The 18980-nt window shown below is 49.2% G+C and overlaps 5 protein-coding genes across 7 annotated transcripts; 2 read left to right on the top strand and 3 right to left on the bottom strand.

Annotated features, from left to right (window-relative positions):
• Positions 1-130: 130 nt before the first annotated feature.
• Positions 131-5060, bottom strand: LOC6730010 (choline transporter-like 2). 2 transcript variants are annotated; one of them, XM_016177741.3, is made up of 4 exons: positions 4893-5060; positions 4278-4581; positions 2658-2990; positions 131-2592 (listed from the first exon to the last, which is right to left on the bottom strand). In XM_016177741.3, the coding sequence occupies exons 3-4, from the start codon at positions 2979-2981 to the stop codon at positions 526-528; spliced, it is 2391 nt and encodes a 796-aa protein (XP_016036773.1). In that variant the 5' UTR covers positions 2982-2990; positions 4278-4581; positions 4893-5060; the 3' UTR covers positions 131-525. The 2 variants fall into 2 exon arrangements, with proteins under 2 accessions (XP_016036773.1, XP_016036772.1); XM_016177740.3 differs by having other exon boundaries at positions 4903-5060.
• Positions 5061-5428: 368 nt separating this feature from the next.
• LOC6730009 (yemanuclein) lies at positions 5429-9971 on the top strand. The gene is made up of 6 exons (XM_002105267.4): positions 5429-6409; positions 6465-6686; positions 6756-7575; positions 7631-7778; positions 7845-8084; positions 8144-9971. The coding sequence occupies exons 1-6, from the start codon at positions 6170-6172 to the stop codon at positions 9477-9479; spliced, it is 3006 nt and encodes a 1001-aa protein (XP_002105303.3). The 5' UTR covers positions 5429-6169; the 3' UTR covers positions 9480-9971.
• On the bottom strand, positions 9945-11999 carry LOC6730007 (beclin 1-associated autophagy-related key regulator). Its single transcript, XM_002105265.4, has 3 exons — positions 11586-11999; positions 10465-11516; positions 9945-10402 (listed from the first exon to the last, which is right to left on the bottom strand). Exons 1-3 carry the CDS (start codon positions 11888-11890, stop codon positions 10248-10250), a joined length of 1512 nt encoding a protein of 503 aa, XP_002105301.1. The 5' UTR covers positions 11891-11999; the 3' UTR covers positions 9945-10247.
• A 166-nt stretch (positions 12000-12165) lies between these two features.
• Positions 12166-15493, bottom strand: LOC6730006 (pyruvate dehydrogenase E1 component subunit beta, mitochondrial). 2 transcript variants are annotated; one of them, XM_016177739.2, is made up of 6 exons: positions 15220-15493; positions 14911-15151; positions 14190-14351; positions 12858-13269; positions 12677-12796; positions 12166-12617 (listed from the first exon to the last, which is right to left on the bottom strand). In XM_016177739.2, the coding sequence occupies exons 2-6, from the start codon at positions 15100-15102 to the stop codon at positions 12406-12408; spliced, it is 1098 nt and encodes a 365-aa protein (XP_016036771.1). In that variant the 5' UTR covers positions 15103-15151; positions 15220-15493; the 3' UTR covers positions 12166-12405. The 2 variants fall into 2 exon arrangements, with proteins under 2 accessions (XP_016036771.1, XP_016036770.1); XM_016177738.1 differs by lacking the exons at positions 12166-12617; positions 12677-12796; positions 12858-13269 and adding an exon at positions 13418-13937.
• A 16-nt stretch (positions 15494-15509) lies between these two features.
• LOC6730005 (endoplasmic reticulum mannosyl-oligosaccharide 1,2-alpha-mannosidase) lies at positions 15510-18973 on the top strand. Its single transcript, XM_039295443.2, has 5 exons — positions 15510-15929; positions 16027-16681; positions 16757-17097; positions 17153-17340; positions 17493-18973. Exons 1-5 carry the CDS (start codon positions 15843-15845, stop codon positions 18145-18147), a joined length of 1926 nt encoding a protein of 641 aa, XP_039151377.1. The 5' UTR covers positions 15510-15842; the 3' UTR covers positions 18148-18973.
• Positions 18974-18980: the final 7 nt, after the last annotated feature.

The raw sequence follows: 18980 nt of genomic DNA, 5'->3' as shown, positions 1-18980 counted from the left end.
CTTTCTGAAATGAGTGGGTTGAGCGCTCTAGATGAATGAATGGTAGAAACATAAATCAAATTGTATAAAAATAAAAAAATATGGCTAAATTTATCGATGGAGAAAATAAAATAAGAACCAAACTGAAAAGTGTGACTTCAATGAATTCATTTTTATTAAATTCGAAAATTATAATCATTATCGTTAACCTAAACTGCATGAATGTGAGATATGTACTTTTGTGTCTCTGTATACAAGTTATTGTATGGTATTACTTTTGGTCTTTATGGTCCGCGCCTATCACAAGTCTAGCCGCATAAAAAACTTTACATATGGATACGGATACTGGCGTATTATATACACTAGATTAAAGATTAAGAGTATTGGCAAAGGAGCGTGCATCTTATGCAAACCCAATTGCAGCCGGTTGAGCAATCGCTCACAACCCCGATCTTTTCGTTTTTGGGCTATAATAAATATATATATATATATATCCTTTACTTTAATTAACTTATTATTTGCACTTCCGTTCCGCCTCTGAGTCTCCTACTTTCCGCGGCGCTGACGCGGTGGCAGATTGTTCTTCTTGCCCAGAATCTTCATTAGCTGTTTGGACATGAAGAACGGCTTCTCCGGCGAGCCATCGTTGCGCTCGCAGTCCTCCAGGAAACACAGAAACAGTGTGTCCACTGCCGTCGAGTACACACCGAAAAACACGCTCGTTATGAGGAAGGCGGCAATTACCACCACCGTGGTAGGCACTGCGATGTAATTTAGCCGAATAATGGTCGGATTATTGTCCAGGAAGTAGTAGGTGGACGCCCCCGCCCCTGCGGTTAACAGCAGTTTCGACAAAAAGAACAAAAAGTCCGTGACCTGATCCAGCGTCACCACACGCAGGAAGTTCCTCATAATCAGGTTAAACGAGTCCGCGGCACTGGAGCAGAAGTTCTTGCCGTGAATGGCGCACATGATGTAGGCATTCCGATTGAGGAATTTCAGGAAGGTCTCCAACAGCCAAAAGAAGCAGCGCATGCAGCAGAGGATGGCTCGTGTCACCGCATTGTCGTACTTCTTCAGCTTCTCGTGGATGTACTCCAGCACCAGACGGATCAGCCGGACGATGGCCAGGATGAGCGAACCGAAGGCCACGGTGCCCAGATGGTAGACAGCAGTTTGGAAGAATGCCCTTGTGAGGGTGAAGAAGGGCACATCCCTCTTTTTGAAGGTCCAGTACCAACGGGCGAAGGTTGAGGCCAGCACCATGTAGCTAAAGGCGGAGATGAAGAAGCTCAGCCAGAGGAAGCCGAAGACGTTGTAGAAGATGGCCCACTTAATCTCGATTGGATTGTTAATGGAGTCAAAGCTGCAGGTGGTGTTCAAGCAAGGGTTCCGGTTCTGGAAAAATGAGGTCAGCCGAACGCTGCAATATTGCTGGAACACTTCCGGCTTGCAGGATCCGCCCACTGTGTAGTTGATGGCTGGACCTTCGCAGACGCAGTCCTCGGTGGTCACTTCGCCACTTTTCGTCAGCTGCCGCACCATTCTAAACGAAGGATCTCCAATTGAGCCCAGATACAGGCCCACGCCAATGGCAAACGCTATGGCGGCAATGAAGAGTATCCAGGAGAAGATGGGGAAGAACACGGTGCTGATCACGCTGCTCACCGCCTTGCTGCCCTCCTTGGTTAGGGCGATGGCTATCCGGATGCGCTTTCTTAGCACAATTACCAGCAACAGGATAACCACGAAGCACACGCCTACGAAGATGGACAGGTAGAGCCAGGTGTTCTGGCTCTGCAGGACATTCTTGACCTGGGAGTGCAGATTCAAGCCGTGTACGGGAACCGTAGGCGTCTTCTCCCAGTGGATGTACTGCTTTACGGAGAAGTAAATCCCCACCAGCAAGCCGATAAGCACGCCGAAGATGGAGAACCAGAGGATAGGAGCCGAGAGCCAGCGCATTAGAGCTATGTAGATCAGTGAGGCTACCAGGGTGCAGAAGCAAGCCACCAAAACGATCGACCAGGAGTTGACAAGATCCTCGACAATCTTTTCTCCCAAGAGCTGGGCGTCGTTTGTGCCATTGTAGAAGTGCGCCACCATGTTACCCACGAGCTTGGCCAGCCTAGTGTCGGTATGCATCATCTTCTCCTTGATGACAGCCTCGTTGAGTCTGCGCTTACACTGGATGATCGGTCCCTCGTCCACTGGAGTCTGTTTGCCATTCGATTGTGGAACAACGAGAGCCTGGGCCTCCGTCAAACTCTGGTACATGACATCGGCCTGCAGTTGAAGTTCTGTGGTGGCGTTTCCGGGCAACAGATGCAGCTCCCGACTCGACCTTCCCCCGTTCAGCAGGAACGAGGGAATATAATCACACACGCCCTGCGAGAACTCGAAGAGGCATCGTTTGAGGAATGGAGCACTCTTGATGTACCAGCGTGCGCACTGGTTCTGGTTAATGGCATCCTGAATGTCCGATTTGGTGCGGATCTGCGCCTTGTGCTCCTCCGATAGGCAGATGAGGCGACTATGCAGCTCCGCAAAACTAAGTTTGTCCTTCATAGTATCCCAGACGAAGGTCTCTCGAGGACAAGTCTCCACACAAACCTGTTGAAATACATATTTCATTATACGATGAACTCCTTGCAAATTTGATGTTAATGGTATCTCACCTGTGGAGTATCACATCCAGTGATGGGTACAATTGGATCGATGCACCGATTCAAGTCGAAAAAGAACAGGTTCTCCTTGTTCAGCACTCCGGAGTCCATGCCGCACTTCCGGTTAAAGGAGTCCGTGGGCACCAGCAGTTTGTTGAGATCGCCGTTCTTGATGGCGTACTGGGCGATGAAGGCCCATCCGCCCAGGAAGAGGACGAATAGCAGCAGGCAGGGCACATCCGTGCAGCTGCGATCCCTCTGCCTCGGTCCCGTGAAGTTCCGGTCGTATCGCAATGGCTCGCCGTACTTGTTCATCAGCTCCACGCTTTCCGTCATCGCTCTCTACTGAAAGAGTCCAAGAAGAACCGAGTGTTTTATGTATGTATATAGAGCCACTATCGATGGGTCGTCGTCTCTAGGTAATGAGACTGTCAGGCGTATATCATGTAATTTATTTCCGTGCATGCGTCACTGTTTTAAAAATGGAAAACCACATCTGTAGTGGGTGGTCGTGTTGGCGGTGAAGCCAACCACCAGCGGTTCTTTTTGTTCTAGTTTATATGTTAGTTTGGTTGGGGAAAGTACGATGGGCAAATGAAATTGGCGGCGATAAAGTGCGGTTTGATCATATCAACGACAGGCGGCCAACGATCCCTTTTGAATCGAATCACAATTAAATACTATGCTCTTTGTTTCTCACTATGTTTATGAATAAGATTATTGACTTTTTAACCTTTTAATGATTAATGAACCCAGCTCTGTGACAAAGTTTTCTGCTGGATAAAATGAACTTAAAGAATGGCTCTGGATGGGCTGGTGAATTATTCATAATTATTGCGTGTACATAATCCAACTGCAGACTCATTTAATTAATCATGAAAACAAATAAATAAAGTATCGCTCATTCGCTTGAATTCCCCTTAATTCACCCTGATAGCGATCGCGAACTGTACGAATCTCCTGGGGATGCGAAAGTCTGCGAAGAGGTAGCAGAAAAGCAGCTCGAGCGTGTCGCGAATTTGCAATAATGACGCATTAAAAAGCAAATTAAATTTGTGCGCTCACTTGTTGCTGTTGTTTGATTGTTTATGTGTATCGCTTTATTTTTGTTTGCGGCTTCTGTCCATTTGAGATGAAAAACCGGCTGCCGCCTTTAATGGACGAATTACCAAAAAAACACACAAGTTTTCATAGAAAATGGGAAACCAATTTGGGTTGGCAAGGCATTTGGGGCCACATGTTTCAAGGTCGATTGCCGTAACTCCATTTTGGTGTAGGAATTTCAATGTCTGGGAGTAGAGTTTGTCATTCCAGCAACACTCGCACTAGCCAAACTTTTTATATTTGCAAAGAAACCCGTAGACATGATAAGAAAACGGGTGTTCGTTTTGATGTGTAACCCATTTGCATAGTTTGTAGAATGGAAAACTGGTTTACACCTCAGTTGTCCTTGCATCGAGTGTTTACTGTGTTTACCTTGGACTACGTCATTTGAGATAAAAGAAAGCAGTCGCAGTTCTTATCTTATAATTGTAGTCTCTTGTTTCCCAGATGAACGACTTCCCCTTGTAGTTTTTTGGAACTACAAATGTACAAGGCCCCTTAATTTCGTAATGGAGCAGCATTACTCACCTTTGCTTCGGAGCCGACTGATTCTTCCAGAGATGCAACAAAGGAGCTCCACTCTTCTCGTCGCTTTTCCTTTCTTTCTTAAAGTTCCTTTATTGTCTCATGACACTTTTTTACGAGCGGCTGGGGGCTTTTTGTTCAGCTCGCTTTCTGGGACGGAGTCACTACTCCGGCGAAAGTCACCGGACTACTGAAAGCGGGAAGCCTTTGTCGAAGCTCCGTATCCCGTACGTTGCTCTTTGGACGTCGGTCACTTGCATTCGTTGGATAAATATGTACATACATACATAAAAGAGCTCGAGTGGGGCTGCAAGCATAAAGGCAGCATAAGTGTTTATGTGCTAGTGTTTGTGTGGAGCCACTTGGGGTTTGGTGGTGGGGAGTTGGGTATTGGGTTGGATTGGATTATGAAAAGAGCAGCACGGCACACTTTTGTTAATTGCACAATCCTAATCGTTTTCACCCGATAACGAGCACTGGCCATTCCCGTTATAATAACACCTTGCAGTTTCGACCGAATTCGAATTTCTGTGCATGCAACTCTTTTCGTTTCGCTTGTTTTTGTTGTGGAGCGGGCGCATGAAATTAAACCCCCCAAGCTCACGTACTGCGACTCACTTGCACTTACGCTAATTAAACGGCGAGCACTTGACTTTCCACGAAGTAAACTGCTTGACAATCGAAATAATACTGAATCGCCCCAAGAAAATTTGCCCACCAACCGCGGCCCCAAACTCTGAACAGCTGTGCCGAACAGTGCTGCAAAGCGGCCCGTTCTGGTCAAAACAAAGCAGAAATGTGTGTGGAATGTGGCACTGCACAGGGATGCACAAAAGCTAGTGAAAGTGTTGGCCGCTTTCAAGCCAGATCCGGCTACTTATTGGCTACTTTATAAATATGTTCGCATTATAGTATGATTTTGGGTCCTATTAAAACAATTAAGATTTAAATAGTATAAGCCACCTATGCATGTTACTTTATCCATCAACTTGGTAGCTCGGAACTTAACTTTGAAAATGAACTCAATGCCGAGCTAATGAAATTCTAACTAACAATATTTTAGAAATACATAGCACCCATAACAACTAAATATTGCTAAATGCAGCAAACCGCAGCAAGTCTCGGCCTGTGCTGCGCGCAGTGTGAACGGCTGAGTGTAATTTGCGAAATCCGCGACCAGTGCTGCGCAACGCGAGTGCGAAAGCCAAAAGCAGGGTCGGATCTTCGGTGCGGGGTGGAGCGGAGAGAATGTAGCGTTGAGGATTTTAACAAGAAACAATTTAAGAATCGCGCTCCTGGCCGTGCGAAAAGCGCCTGGTCGAATCGTTTAAATGTCCCCTTTGGTAGCGTCGATTGCGTGTGTTTAGTCCCCGGTGTGCTGCCGTTACAGACTGTGTTGTTTTCGTGCCGGCAAGCCAACCAATTTGAAACCCCCCAAAAAAGTTTCCACTTTTTCATTCCCCCAGAAAAGTGACAATTATTCGTGGCCGTGGTCGGCGGATGCAGCTGCAAAGCGGGCGGCGATTGAAGTAGTGCAATCCGGCGCAAGTCCTCGCCATTTGTTTATGTTGATAAGCAGTGTTTGTGGAGCAACAACAAGAAAGTGCAGCTCAGAGAGAAATTGCCACGGTTATTAAGTGGTTGTGGTTGCTTGGTGTACGTGCAGAAAACCTAAAACAGACATCCCGAGAAAAAGAGGAAGCAGCGCAAAAGGAGGAGGAGGAGCAGCAGCAGCAGCAGCAGCAGCGTCGTCTCTGTTGTTTTTGTTTGGCTGTGAGAGAGAGGGAAAGAGCGGCGAAGAACACGCGGCTCTTTCGAAAAAAAAGGGCGGGAAGGCCCTTTCTGCTCAAAGAACACCAAATCCCACTGAATATCCGTAACTCTGCCCGCCGGAAATGTCAAAGGGGGGCGAGCACAAGCGCGTCACCCTCACCTCGATCATCCAGGGCGATGCGGGCTTCTCGCGCTTCGGCAGCAACTTCCTGGAGCCTGATGCTCCGTCCGCTGCACCCGAAAACAGCTCCAAACCCACGACAAAGACTGCCAAGTGCATCCGCATCAAACTCGATCTGTTCGAGACCGATTCGAACAAGTATCCCGAGTTCAACTACTCCCGGCTTTTGTATTTGGAAAAGGTAAGAGTGTATAACCCAGCTGGAGGATCGCCTTCTCAGCCCTTGTAATTCGTAGAAAAAGACCAAAAAGCTGAAGCAGGTGAGCACTACCAATGGCATCACAGGCACTGATCCCTTTGCCGACAACGATGACGATGTGGCACGGATCGTCAAGGAGCTGGAGGCAAAGTACGGCAACTCCTATGCCACAGGCAGGGGGAAAAGCAAAAAGGACGACTACCGGGATATTGGAATGGGCTACGATGAGTCGGACTCATTCATCGACAACACGGAAGCCGTAAGAACAAGAAATATTTACCGACAAATGCACTGAAATTATTTACCTTAAACTATATGTTCTGTCCAGTACGACGAAATCATACCGGAGGAGGCGGAAACTCTGGAGGGCGGTTTCTACATCAACTGTGGCGCACTGGAGTTCAAGAACCTCACCAAGAAGTCCTACACCACACGAACAGATGCCATCATCAAAATGCCAGAGCGATCACGCAAGCGCATGGTCTCGTCCAGCTCGGAAAGCTCATCGTCATCCTCGGACGATGATGACGAAAACGATGATGGCAACAATGAGGAGGAGGACGAGAGCGACTCCGAGGACGACTCCGAGGAGAACGATGAAAGCGACTCCGAAGACGACTCCGAGAGTGAAAGTCTCGAGGACGAGGACTCTGCTGCCACAGCCAAATCCAGCAGCAAGTACAAAGACAATCATCAAGCTAAGCGGGCCAAGGTCATCGTCACGGGCAAATCCAAACCTAGCGCAAGTTCTTCGACGAGTGGCAAGAAGCCGCCGACTAAGCCGATCACCACTTCCTCATCCTCAAACTCGCCACGACCCAGCACGGTGGAGATTTCGGACACGGAAGACGGCCAAGACCCTATCCGGACTCAGCCATCAAGCCAGCTTCAGGCCCTGCCGCAGAGTCAGGCCCAGGCGCAAGCTTTAAAGAAGGTGGTTAAGACCACAACGGTCAAGGACATGCTAAAGGCCAAGCGAGACAGCTTCCTAAAGTCGCAGAGCGGCACGGCAGCTGTCAAGGGCGTCGGCAACGGCGAGCTGAAGTGTGTTTCCACCGACGTGTCCAGCAGCGACAGCAGCGATATGGACTCTGAGCAAGGCCGTTCAGATAGGCAGGCCGGTCAGCAAGGCAAGGATGGGCAGGAAAGTGAGTTACAAGTATTATTTGGTTGAAATCACCTTTTCACGTGTTTATTTTTAAGATCTTCGCACCGCCGACACTCTGCTGCCCACCACATTGGATGCGGACATTGTGACCGCAGTCAACAGCTTCAAAGAAGCGGTGAAGAGTCGAGACATGTGCGGCAAGAAGTTTAATCTGGATGTGAAGCTTTCGCCACTACTGCTTCGGTGAGTTTGCAACAAAAGTATACACTAAGAACAGATTAAAGTCTTATATCCATTAATCTGCTTTAGGGTGTACGAGGCGGTGCTGTGCACGGACCGCAACGAGCGCAACATGGTCTTCTCCCACATCGAGTATCAGCTGCAACTGCCCAAGTACTACATGCTGCGCAAAGGGAAACAAGTGCGGGCGAAGGAGGAGAAGAGGAAGTCCACCATCATGCTGGAGAAGTTGCGGCGGGCTGTTGCTGTGGTCATGCCTAAGGCGGTAGCCAACTATGAGACGGAACTGCGCACATTTGCTGAACAGGCGTAAGATTGTTAAGCGAAATAATGATTAGGTTCCTTTACATCATGGTTCGTATTTTCAGAGCTGCGGAAGTAAACTCCGAGCTGCCGCCAAAAATGCCGCGCAAGAAGTTTCAGTGGACCAGCGAGTTACGCCATCTGCTGTACGATGTGTACCAAGCGCGTTGGACGTCCTACGCTTTCCTAGCCAAGCGCAAGGACTCGTTGGAGGAGTTCATCAATTGGTATCTCAAGGAAAAGGTGGTGGAACTGTGGCCGCCTGGCTGGATGCGTTTGGATGAGTTGCAAAGGGAAATAAGCCGCTACAAGAACGCCAAGCTGAAAGCTAAGGAGAAGCCAAAGGCACCGCCGGCGTCCGCATCACCCAAGCCCGTTGGGGTTGTATCTGCTCCTGAGCAAATACCGCCGGCAAGCAGCTACCTAAAGCCAGTGGAGGACCCTCGATCTCGAGGTAACTCCGATACGGACTCAGCTACAAGTGCCTCCTCCAACAGTCTGAAGCGAAAGCTGAAGGAGATGCCCAAACAGACCAGCAAGCCGCCGAAGAAAAAGGTGGCCAAGCAGTTACCGCTGCAACCGCAACTTAATCCGCATCCGCAATTCCAGCTGGCGCCTGCTGCCACGGCGGCTGTCAGTATGCCAGCCATTAGCAATAACAACAACCACCTGCCCCACCTGGACACGCTGCTCTCCATGCCGAGCACCTCGGCTCAGGCAGCAGCACTCAATGCCGCCGCCGTAGCAGCCAGTACGGTTCTGGATCTGGCATCCCCTAGCCGGAAAATAGACCTTAACACCAGCAGCAATTTCTACAAGCTGATCACGGCCGCCACCCAGGCAGCCAGCGGGAATCCCAGTCCGCATTCTGCCGACGGCCAAGCCAAGGTGATTGTGGGAGCTCGGCCCTCTCCCCATGTGATCAACCTGGATGACTATCAATGCACCAGCGATATACTTCAGACGTCCAAGCAGCTAGCTGCCACCACCACTGTCATCACCGCCATCTCTAAGGCCGCGCAAACGACGTCGGTGGCCAGGGAAAGCAGCAGCGAGTCGGATGGCGTGGAGATTGTGGGAGTTTTTCCTGCCTCTAAGCCCCAAAAGAAAGTCCAGTCTAAGCCCAAGAACAAGACTCAGAACAGAGGAAGATCGTCCTTGGGTGCGGTAGGGCAAGTAAATGGATCCCTGGGCTACAGCGCGAATAACATGTACATCTACAACAGCCCCAGAACGCTGGGTCCAGTGTACGATCTCACCGATCCGCATATAATGAAAACCATGCCAAATCTAAAGGAGATGGAAAAGCAATTCATTCAAGCGGCCTTCTCGCCGAACAGCGTGAAGGGCGCAAGCGGAGGAATGGGATCCTCAGCGCCCAGTACGCCGACGCGCCAATGACATTCGGGATCGGCCGCACAGCAGCCCCTTCCGGCTGCTGTGACGGCCTTTTACAACCAGGAGGCGATGGCCGCCGCCATCGTGCTCTCCACGATGAGCCACGCCTCGCCGCGCTACGACCTGCTGGCCAACGGCTCCGTTTCCATGTCCGCCGCCCAGGTGGGAGCCTCTGCCAACACACTGCCACAAGTATTCGTTAAACCCAGCCTGCCGCAGCCTAGCGCTGCCGGCGATGTGGTGACCACGACTGGAGCTGCTCGCCCATCCACGCAACAACTGCCCACAAAGTTCATTTAGCTAGGGTCACTCAGCTCGTTCCCTTGCGATTCTAATCTAAGATTCTAGTGCTGATTCTAGGTAGGTTTCATTCGCAGCTGTGTCTGCCGATTTTCCAATTATTGCACCAGTTTAATTATTGTTTCTCATTGAGTCGTTTACCTACTAAGTCAGTGTACTATGCAAGCATTAATAAAGCAAATTTATATATATTTATTTATAGAGAACCATTTTTATTAAATAAAGGCGAATAAGTTATGTAATAAAAGTAAATCCAAAAGGCGCATTTTCTTTACACACAGCGAATATATGTATATATATATAATTGATACAAAATTAGTTCTGTAAACCAAAGGATAACGCTAAAACCAGCGACTGCCGACAAACATCGACGCACTGTCACAGAAACGATTACTTAGTCTAATTTGTAAAAGATAACACGCGTGTCTCATGATGATATAGCCGAAAGATCGGGCGTCTGTTGGTCTGCGATCATTTGATCCAGCGCAGCACCGATGTGGCCGCCATTCGCACGAAGGCGATGGTGGACTGCTGGTTGGCTGCCGGAATCAGATTGGGATCCGCCAGCTCCGGCTGCGGAGTCAGGCTTGGCACCGCCTCCCAGTCCATGCGCAGGGAGTTTTCGTCTGGAAAGGCATCAGCATCAGTTTCAAAAGATGATACCCCTCAAATTGCTAAACCAACTCACCCTCTGACTCCGATTCCGTGGCGGTCTCGATGCCGATTAGTAGGGAGTCCACTGACTTCATGAGTGGTGCATTGTTCACGTCCAGATGGCCGTATCGACCCAAGTCGCTGCGCTCCAGATCAAGGATGGCTAGTAGGTTTTCCAACGTGTGCTGTTCGATGAGCGCACGCAACTTCACCTGCTGCGTGTAGGCCAGATACATGATATTGGAGTTGAGGCGCGAGATTTTGCGCCGGAACTGCTCCTCGTTCAGCAGCTTACGGCAGAAGTCCCCATAAGCGATCTTATGTGGCAGCCGCACGTTCAGGTAGAAGCTGAGCAACTGCGTCAGCTGCGCCGTGTAGGTAAGAGCGCCCACAATGCGGTAGGCTTCGAACCTGCTCGGCGTAATCTCGTTGGCCGTGGCCTTGGGAACGTCGTCCTTGTTGTCCGCCAGCCAGTCCAGGTAGGCGGTATAGTCGCCATTGGCTGGCAACGAAGGGCCCACTATCCTGTATTGAACTTCACTGATCCCACTGCCATGAAAAACCCATTTGCCGCGTATGTAAGATGTATTCTTGGCATCGGCCAGCGCCGCTATGGTTTCTGCCTCCTCGGTGCGCTCCACACTGGCCCGCCTCTGTTGCTCCTCCTTGAGGACCACCTCTGCTATGGGAAACACATAGGTGACCAGCTGCTGAATGCTGCGACGCGCCGCCTGCTTTATGCTGTCCAGGAGACCCAGATGGGTCTCCCTGAGTTTCTCTATTTTCTCCACTCGATCCAACACGTAGTTTTCGAGCATCTTGACCTTGTCCGGGTATTTGGGTAGGTTCTTCCGCTTCTCAGCATTGGCGCGACGCAATTCATCGCGGCGCTCGCCGAGGACGAGCAGTCTCTGTCCCGTGCCGGAGATTAGTTGCTGTAGAAGCTCCAGTTGCTTTCGCTTGGCCTTGATGGCCATCAGGCGATCCTCATTGGAGCGGTGCTGCCCGATAAGGCGTTCGTAGCGCGTGCTGAAGGTTTTGAGGCCCGCTTGCAGGTTGATGTAGCGCTGCTGCTTCTCCGTCAGGCTAAAATATTGTAAGATCGATTCAGTTTACATGTGTGGTTTAGATAAGGTGAGTGTAAGTTGGGCAAACCTTTCGGGCCTTTCCGCCTGGCTGTGAGTAATGTTTCCGTTTCTGACGCAATTGCGACAGTGGAATCGGCTTGCGCTGCAGCTGTGGCACAATGGGCACCGCATGTGGGCGCCCATTCCCGTGCTGGTGCTCCTATCCTTGGCGTTCGCATCCTTCAGCAGTTCCTTCGTCGCTGCCGTTGGCCTGCGCTTTGTTGTGTATCCTGCGACATCTGATTCCTCGTCTTCGCCGTTTGTGGAGGCGCTCGAGATGCGAAAGTTGTCGGGGGCCTTGCAGCTTTCGTCGGAGCTGGAGCTGTTTGCCATTACAGCCAGAGCATTGCAATTATTTGTTATGTTAAATCTTTTGTTATTGTTAACTTTGCTATTATCGCTATCGATATCAGGACACCTATTGCAGAACGATAGGCTGGTATCGAAAAAATAGCTGTCGTCAGTGTTAGACAGCGCTCAATAGAAAAGCGTTTTCATCGGCTGCGCGCACCTTTTAAACTTCAATCATTAACGATAAGAATTATATATTTTATAACTTCTGGTATTATATCAATAAATATAACAAAATATTCAACACCCACTCAAAATATATTTATGTTTTCGTTTATTTTTCACAAGAGATTTCTTTAACCAAATAATTAAACTAGAACGTCCGAAAACTAATCAAAACCCGAAAGTGGTAGTGTTTCATTTTCAGAACATTCAATTTCCAGTTCGGTGCACTATTATGGGGGGCAGCTCGGTTAGACCAGAGGCAGCGTTTCGACTTGGACTATAAATTTAGTTAGCTGGGGATTCCGATCGGGCGTCTGGCTAGTCGTGAGTTCCTACTTGTTGGCCGCAGCGGCCTTGCCCACCTTGCCACCCAAAACCTTAAGAGTCGCCTCCACGAGATCCTGCACACGGGGCAGGGCGTGCGCCTCCAGCGTCTTGGCATAGGGCATGGGCACATCCACGCCGGCACAGCGCCATACGGGGGCGTCCAGCTCAAAGAAGGTCTGGTCCTCCATTATGCGAGCGCAGATCTCAGCTCCAACGCCTAAAAGGTGGAACATTTAGACATCGCTAGGCTTTCAATCAGCTGCATTTCTCACTCACCGTGTTGGGGCCAGCCGTTCTCCACGGTCACCAGATGGTGGGTCTTTCGTACAGAGGCGAAGATGGTCGCCGTGTCCAGAGGACGAATGGAGCGCAGGTTAATGACCTCAGCCTCAATACCTAAACATATAAGAGAAGGTTAGCTACTTTCCACGTCATTCAGAGTAAAGCCGTGCCGTACCCTTCTTGGCCAGCTCAGCAGCTGCCAGAAGCGATGTCTCCACCGCCTTGGAATGCGCCACCAGGGTAATGTCCTTGCCCGGCCGCATGATCTTGGCCTTGCCGATGGGCACCAAGAAGTCCTTGTCGGCCACGTTATCGGCCACAGGGAATGCCGTGCCGTAGACCAGCTCATTCTCCAGGAAAACCACGGGATCGGGATCACGGATGGCGGACTTCAACAGTCCACGGGCATCCTCGGCATCGTATGGCGAAAGGACCTTCAGGCCGGGGCAGTGAGCGTACCAGGCGGCGAAGCACTGGGAGTGCTGGGCGGCAACACCGGAAGCGGCTCCATTGGGACCACGGAACACAATGGGCACATTGACGGCGCCGGCGGACATGTAGAAGGTCTTGGCCGCCGAGTTGATGATCTAAGGTTTGGAATTTTAAAGGGATAGATTTTAGCACTCCATATTATTATGAATGTGGAATATGTATTAGGAATCATAAAGTGTTTAAGATGCAAATGTAATATTGCTTAGTGTGGATGCCTGCACCCTCAAACTGCAAATTCGCCAATTCAAGTTAATACGCTTTATTTGATGCACTCCTTTCTGTTCCGTCTTGATCTTTACTTAATGCCTAGTTTCTGCTTAATGATAAATGCTGGCAGGCGGCGTCCCTTCCAGAAACGCGGCAGCGGCGTCTCGTTCGCCTGCCGCAGGATCTCCGCCACGTGCTGCTCCGCACTGAATGCCTCTGCCTGCTTGATCTGGGATATGAGCTTGGCCTGGAAAGCCTTCTCCTTGCGCATCTCGCGGCGCTGGCGCACCTTGGCCCACTCGAACTTCATCTTGCGACGCAGCTTCTTTAGCTTGTGCTTCTTCATCTTGCGCCGCCGGATGACGATGAGGCGTGCCGCCTCCATCTTGTCCGACTTGCTCTTGTCCAGCGGCGGCGCAATCACCTCGCCTACTCGATCTCTGTGCAGGATGTCGTTGATCTCATTCAGCCAGGTTGAGCGAGGGCTTTCTATTATGTGGCTTATTGGCAGCGGGCGATCGCCGACTGGCGGCTTGGCGCAATCGAGTATCTTTGCCTGCACGTAATCGGATAATATGGGTGGGGATTAGTGAGGTCCGATCTATGACTTGGGGCAGGAGCTAATCCACCCATATTATCCCATTAGGCGCCGCTGCATATTGCACTTGAATTGGTTGTGGGTCATTTGGATTGGATTGTCGTGTTCTTTCTTTTGGTTTACGTTTTGTTGGCAATGAGATAATATGAGTAGTTAGCCTACTGCTAGAGTGCGGGGAGTGGTTCTTAGGATAAGGATGAGGCAACTCACGTGATCGATGGCCTGCATGGAGAAATTCCAGGTCATGAACTCGCACACGGGACGCAGACCGGCCATGGCAGCGCCAACAGCGATGCCGGCGAAGCCCATCTCTGTGATTGGCGTGTCGATGACGCGCTTGTCGCCGTATTTCTTCCACAGTCCACGGGAAACCTAAAAAGGGCATTACATGATTAATAGAATGTGAGGATACCAGAAATGTGTGGGGCTCATCCAGGATGGGAACATTACGAGCTTAAATCTTTTATCTGTTTGTAAAACTTTCCAAGCTGATAACACATTAACTAAGATTTCTTAAGGAAATACCATTATTCTAACGAATAATTGTATTGTATTTTGAGTGTATATCTAGTTGTTACACCTGCATCTGCCACAATCATAGCTTAAATGAATCCATTAGTATAGAATTGCTAACGCCGGCTATCAATCCACCTCAGATGGGTAAACAAATCGCTGTTTTATGGGCCAATCTATATAATCAGCAGACAGTCGGTCACACACATTCTGCGTGACCTTGCCCACTCCGATCACGCATTCGGATTCGCGTCGACCTGTTCGGAATCACTATCAGTAGTTACATATAGCACGCATATATCACCCCGCTGACCACCGACCTCCCCTATCCCGGCCACCTGCATCAGCTGTCGTCGTCGCAACCGCCTGCTTGGTGTTTACGTAATCGCGCAGGGGCAGGAAAAGTCGCAGATCTCACCTTGTAAGCACCGTCGTACTGGGCCACTTCCTCGCCCAGGATGAAGACGCGGTCGTCGCGGGCTAGCTCATCGTCCAATGCGCTGTTGAGGGCATCTCGCACGGTCATCTGCTTGGCCGCCAGGGCCTTCTGGCTGGTGGAGAACGCTCGCTGGGCGGAGCTGGCCGCCTGGATGAGTCGGGTTCGGAGCATCGTCGGTTTGCGGTTCGCTTTCCTATGGGTCTATCGCTATCGTTGCCGGCTGTAGGTGATTTTTTTTGGGTTTTAAGTGCTATTATCTAACGAAAAATGGGCTATGGGTTTACGCACCGACTTCCGTCGAAATTTTGATGTGAAAATGCGATGTGACCAGATGTAACCACTTAATGCCGTATTGTGGGCACACTTGGAGCTTGCCAGGGCTGCCAGAGAAATCACTTTTAAGTGGGACTAGTGTTGTCCACTCTAGATTTGGCTACATTCATACCGTGTTAGCTGGAATTTCGAAAGCTTTTGCTATATTAACAATATTATTTTACAAAGTTGTGATAAAAACTAAGATTTCATTTAATTTGTTTATAAGGTTTTTCAAAAGTTAATGATTGACAGCTAGTCACATCTTTCGTTTTGGCCAGACTGTTGAAGAACAAGTTGGCAGCACTGGTTCGAGCAGCTCAAAAATGCAGCTCTCGTGAAATAATTTTAGAATTTCTTATTTGTAATTTTACGTAGTGTGGGCCAGAACTAGCATATATAAATTAGTGCACTGGCACGTATAGAGATGATTAGTGCGTGAAGGAGGTAGTAGTTGGACCAACCGCGGTTAGTTAGCTCCGATTCCTCCGCTGCCAGCAGAGCACCGCAATCGATTTTTATTCGAGGCGAATGCTGTGGAATTTCCCATCCAACTTTCCCACACTCTGAATTCCGGCGGCGGCATTTAGCGAAACACAATGAAGGACGGCGGTCACATAACGCTCACACTCCCGCCGGGAGCAGCGGCGACGGCGGACGAGCGGGGCAGGAAGAGCCTGCGGCGGGTAGGTAGCCAACTGAAGAAAGTCCAGTTGCTGGGATCCTTGAGCATCCTCAAGAAACCCCGAACTTATAAGTACAAACTTTTGTCGCACGATTCAGGCTTGGAATCAGCTGCCGCGTTGTCAGCGCAATCTCATTATTCTGGGCATCACCGGATTCTGCGTGACAGTGTTGCTCTGCCTAAGTGGCGATCAGCTGCTGGCCGCCAGTTTAAAGGATGTGGACACCAAGGCCGAGGTAGTTGCATATCAAATGCCCCTGCCGAATCCGCACCATCATCCGGGCGTGGATAAGGATGTGCCCAAAGACACGGCGGCAGGACTTCCCCAGGCCGTGACAATGTCTGTGGCCTTGCCTCCGCCCGATAGTAACAAGGAGCAGGACATCGGTGGAATCGACATCCTAAACAATGTAGAGGAGCCCGTCGCCCAGGAGCAAGCAGAGCCGCTAAGCGAGGGCGAACAGCTTGAGCAAGCCATCAAGAACCCACTCACTTTGGGCGGCGTTAGCTTTAAAGAGCATCTCAAAAAGATCAAGCCCCTTCTAGCCAAGGGCCAGCACTTCCATGGCGCCACCAACGAACGACAGTCGGCTGTTGTGGCCGCCTTCAAACACTCTTGGGCGGGCTACAAGAAGTATGCATGGGGACACGACAACCTGAAGCCCATCTCCCAGTACTCCCACGAGTGGTTCGGTCTGGGACTAACCATTGTTGACTCATTGGACACTATGTACATAATGGGACTGGATGATGGTATGTTGGCTATATCCTGGTGTTCACGAAATCATGGAAATACCTTCCTTAAATTTCTCAATAATATCTAAACAGAATTCAAGGAAGGACGCGACTGGGTAGAGCAATCACTGCGCTTTGATACCAAGCGCGATGTAAACCTTTTCGAGGTCACCATACGTGTCCTAGGCGGACTGCTGTCTGCATATCACCTGAGCGGCGACACAATGTTTCTGGCCAAGGCTGCAGAGCTGGGCAACCGTTTACTTCCCGCCTTTCAATCGCCGTCAAATATCCCCTATTCAGATGTGAATCTCGGGGATCTTTCGGCGCATTCGCCCAAGTGGTCCCCTGATAGCTCCACCAGTGAGGTCACCACCATTCAGCTAGAGTTTCGTGATTTGAGTCGTTCTACAAACATCTCCATTTATGAACAGGTAAACACAGATCAGATAAGGGCAATAACGAATTATAAAATAATTGACTTATCAGGTTGCTCACAAAGTAAACGAGAAGGTGCATGATCTGGAGAAGAATCATGGTTTGGTGCCCATATTCATTAACGCCAACACAGGAACATTCCGAAACTATGCCACTATCTCGCTTGGTGCTCGTGGAGACTCCTACTATGAGTACTTGCTCAAACAGTGGATTCAGACCGGCCGCAGGGATAATGATAAGTACGTAATTGAGTGTGACATTGAAGTTAAGAATTTCTATTACGAACAACGAATTCTTGATTAGACGTAGAAATTTCAGCTGGTTGATTTATCACAGCTGTGCTGTGCCCATTGTTTGTTATTTACTTTATTTGACCTCTTTTTTATTCTAGCCTTATTTTGGACTACATGCAAGCAGTCGATGGAGTTCTAACACAACTGATGCGGCGCACGCCACGAGAGCACTGGGTTTACATAGGCGAGCTGATCAATGGCAAAGACTTTAAGCCGAAAATGGATCATCTTACGTGCTATCTGCCGGGCACTTTGATTCTGGGTCACCAGAACGGGATGCCAGACTCGCACCTTATACTTGCAAGGGACTTATTGGATACATGCTATCAGACCTACGTGATGAATCCCACACATTTGGCTGCAGAGATCTCGTATTTTGCGCTAACCGAAAAGGACGATCAGGACATTTATGTGAAGCCAAACGATGCCCACAACCTGTTGCGGCCGGAGTTTGTGGAGAGTCTCTATTACTTCTACTCATTAACTGGCAATCGGACATACCAGGACATGGGATGGAAAATCTTCCAGGCGTTTGAAACTCACGCTAAAGTTAATGCTGGCTACACATCGATGGGAAATGTAAAGAACACGCAGAGCACGCGTCTGCGCGATTTGATGGAAAGCTTTTGGATGAGCGAGACCCTGAAGTACTTCTATCTGCTGTTTAGCGACGACCGCAAGGAAATCGACCTGGAGCAGTGGGTCTTCAATTCGGAAGGCCATCCACTGCCGGTCTATCCGCTCAAGACTTAACTACCGCCTAAGTGAAGCAATTAGGGGCAGCGCAACTTAGTTGCGTCCGCGACACTAACTGAAAGCCGAATGGAGTTGGCGCAATCATGCTGCATCTATCGTTTAACTCGTATTCGCAATTTAGCGTAAATGCCAAATACTATGCTAAGCTTAGAGATACGCAGAGCAGAGTTGGCTAATCGAATAAAGCAATGCCCAACGTCGGTATGGATCGATGGCGAGAAAGTGTAACCACTGGGGCGACAAATCGGGGTGCAATATCACCTTTTTAACGCCGGACCTCTGCTAACGAAATTCAGTTAAAATATTTACTAAGTCTATCTATAGAAGGCCAGCTATCTTAATCCATTGCCTTTGGAAGGTGTTAGATTTGAGGTTGCACCAAGAAAAAGCTGCATTTGTCGCCCCAGGGATTTTTAGCCAATCGTCCCATCTTCCTATTAAACATGTCATTTGAAAATCGGTAGCAATCGATTGTATAATGTTCTGTGTACTGATAATTGTTATTTTGTAATTATTTATTTCCTACTATAAGCACGTACTGTAACACGATATTGGGGCATTGCAAACCCCTTTTTTAGACAGTAGCATCAATCGAATCCGCCAGCAGGTTTTAACCTTGTAATTTATGGTAGTTAAACGTGTATGTTTACGTTAGCATGATATTAGGAATCAGTTGCACTAAGCACAAAGTCGATTTGTGTGTAATCTTAAAGGTAGCGAATAAACGAATCTCAATGAAAATGATCAGAACATTTTCGATCCCACGGCAACCTGTGAATGTATGTAAAACGGAGCCAATAATAAAATGCAAGTGTTTTTAAAATTGTATG

The sequence above is a fragment of the Drosophila simulans genome, chromosome 3R, assembly GCF_016746395.2.
Source record: "Drosophila simulans strain w501 chromosome 3R, Prin_Dsim_3.1, whole genome shotgun sequence".
NCBI classification, from domain to species: domain Eukaryota; kingdom Metazoa; phylum Arthropoda; class Insecta; order Diptera; family Drosophilidae; genus Drosophila; species Drosophila simulans.
This window is presented reverse-complemented; position numbering and strand designations above follow the sequence as displayed.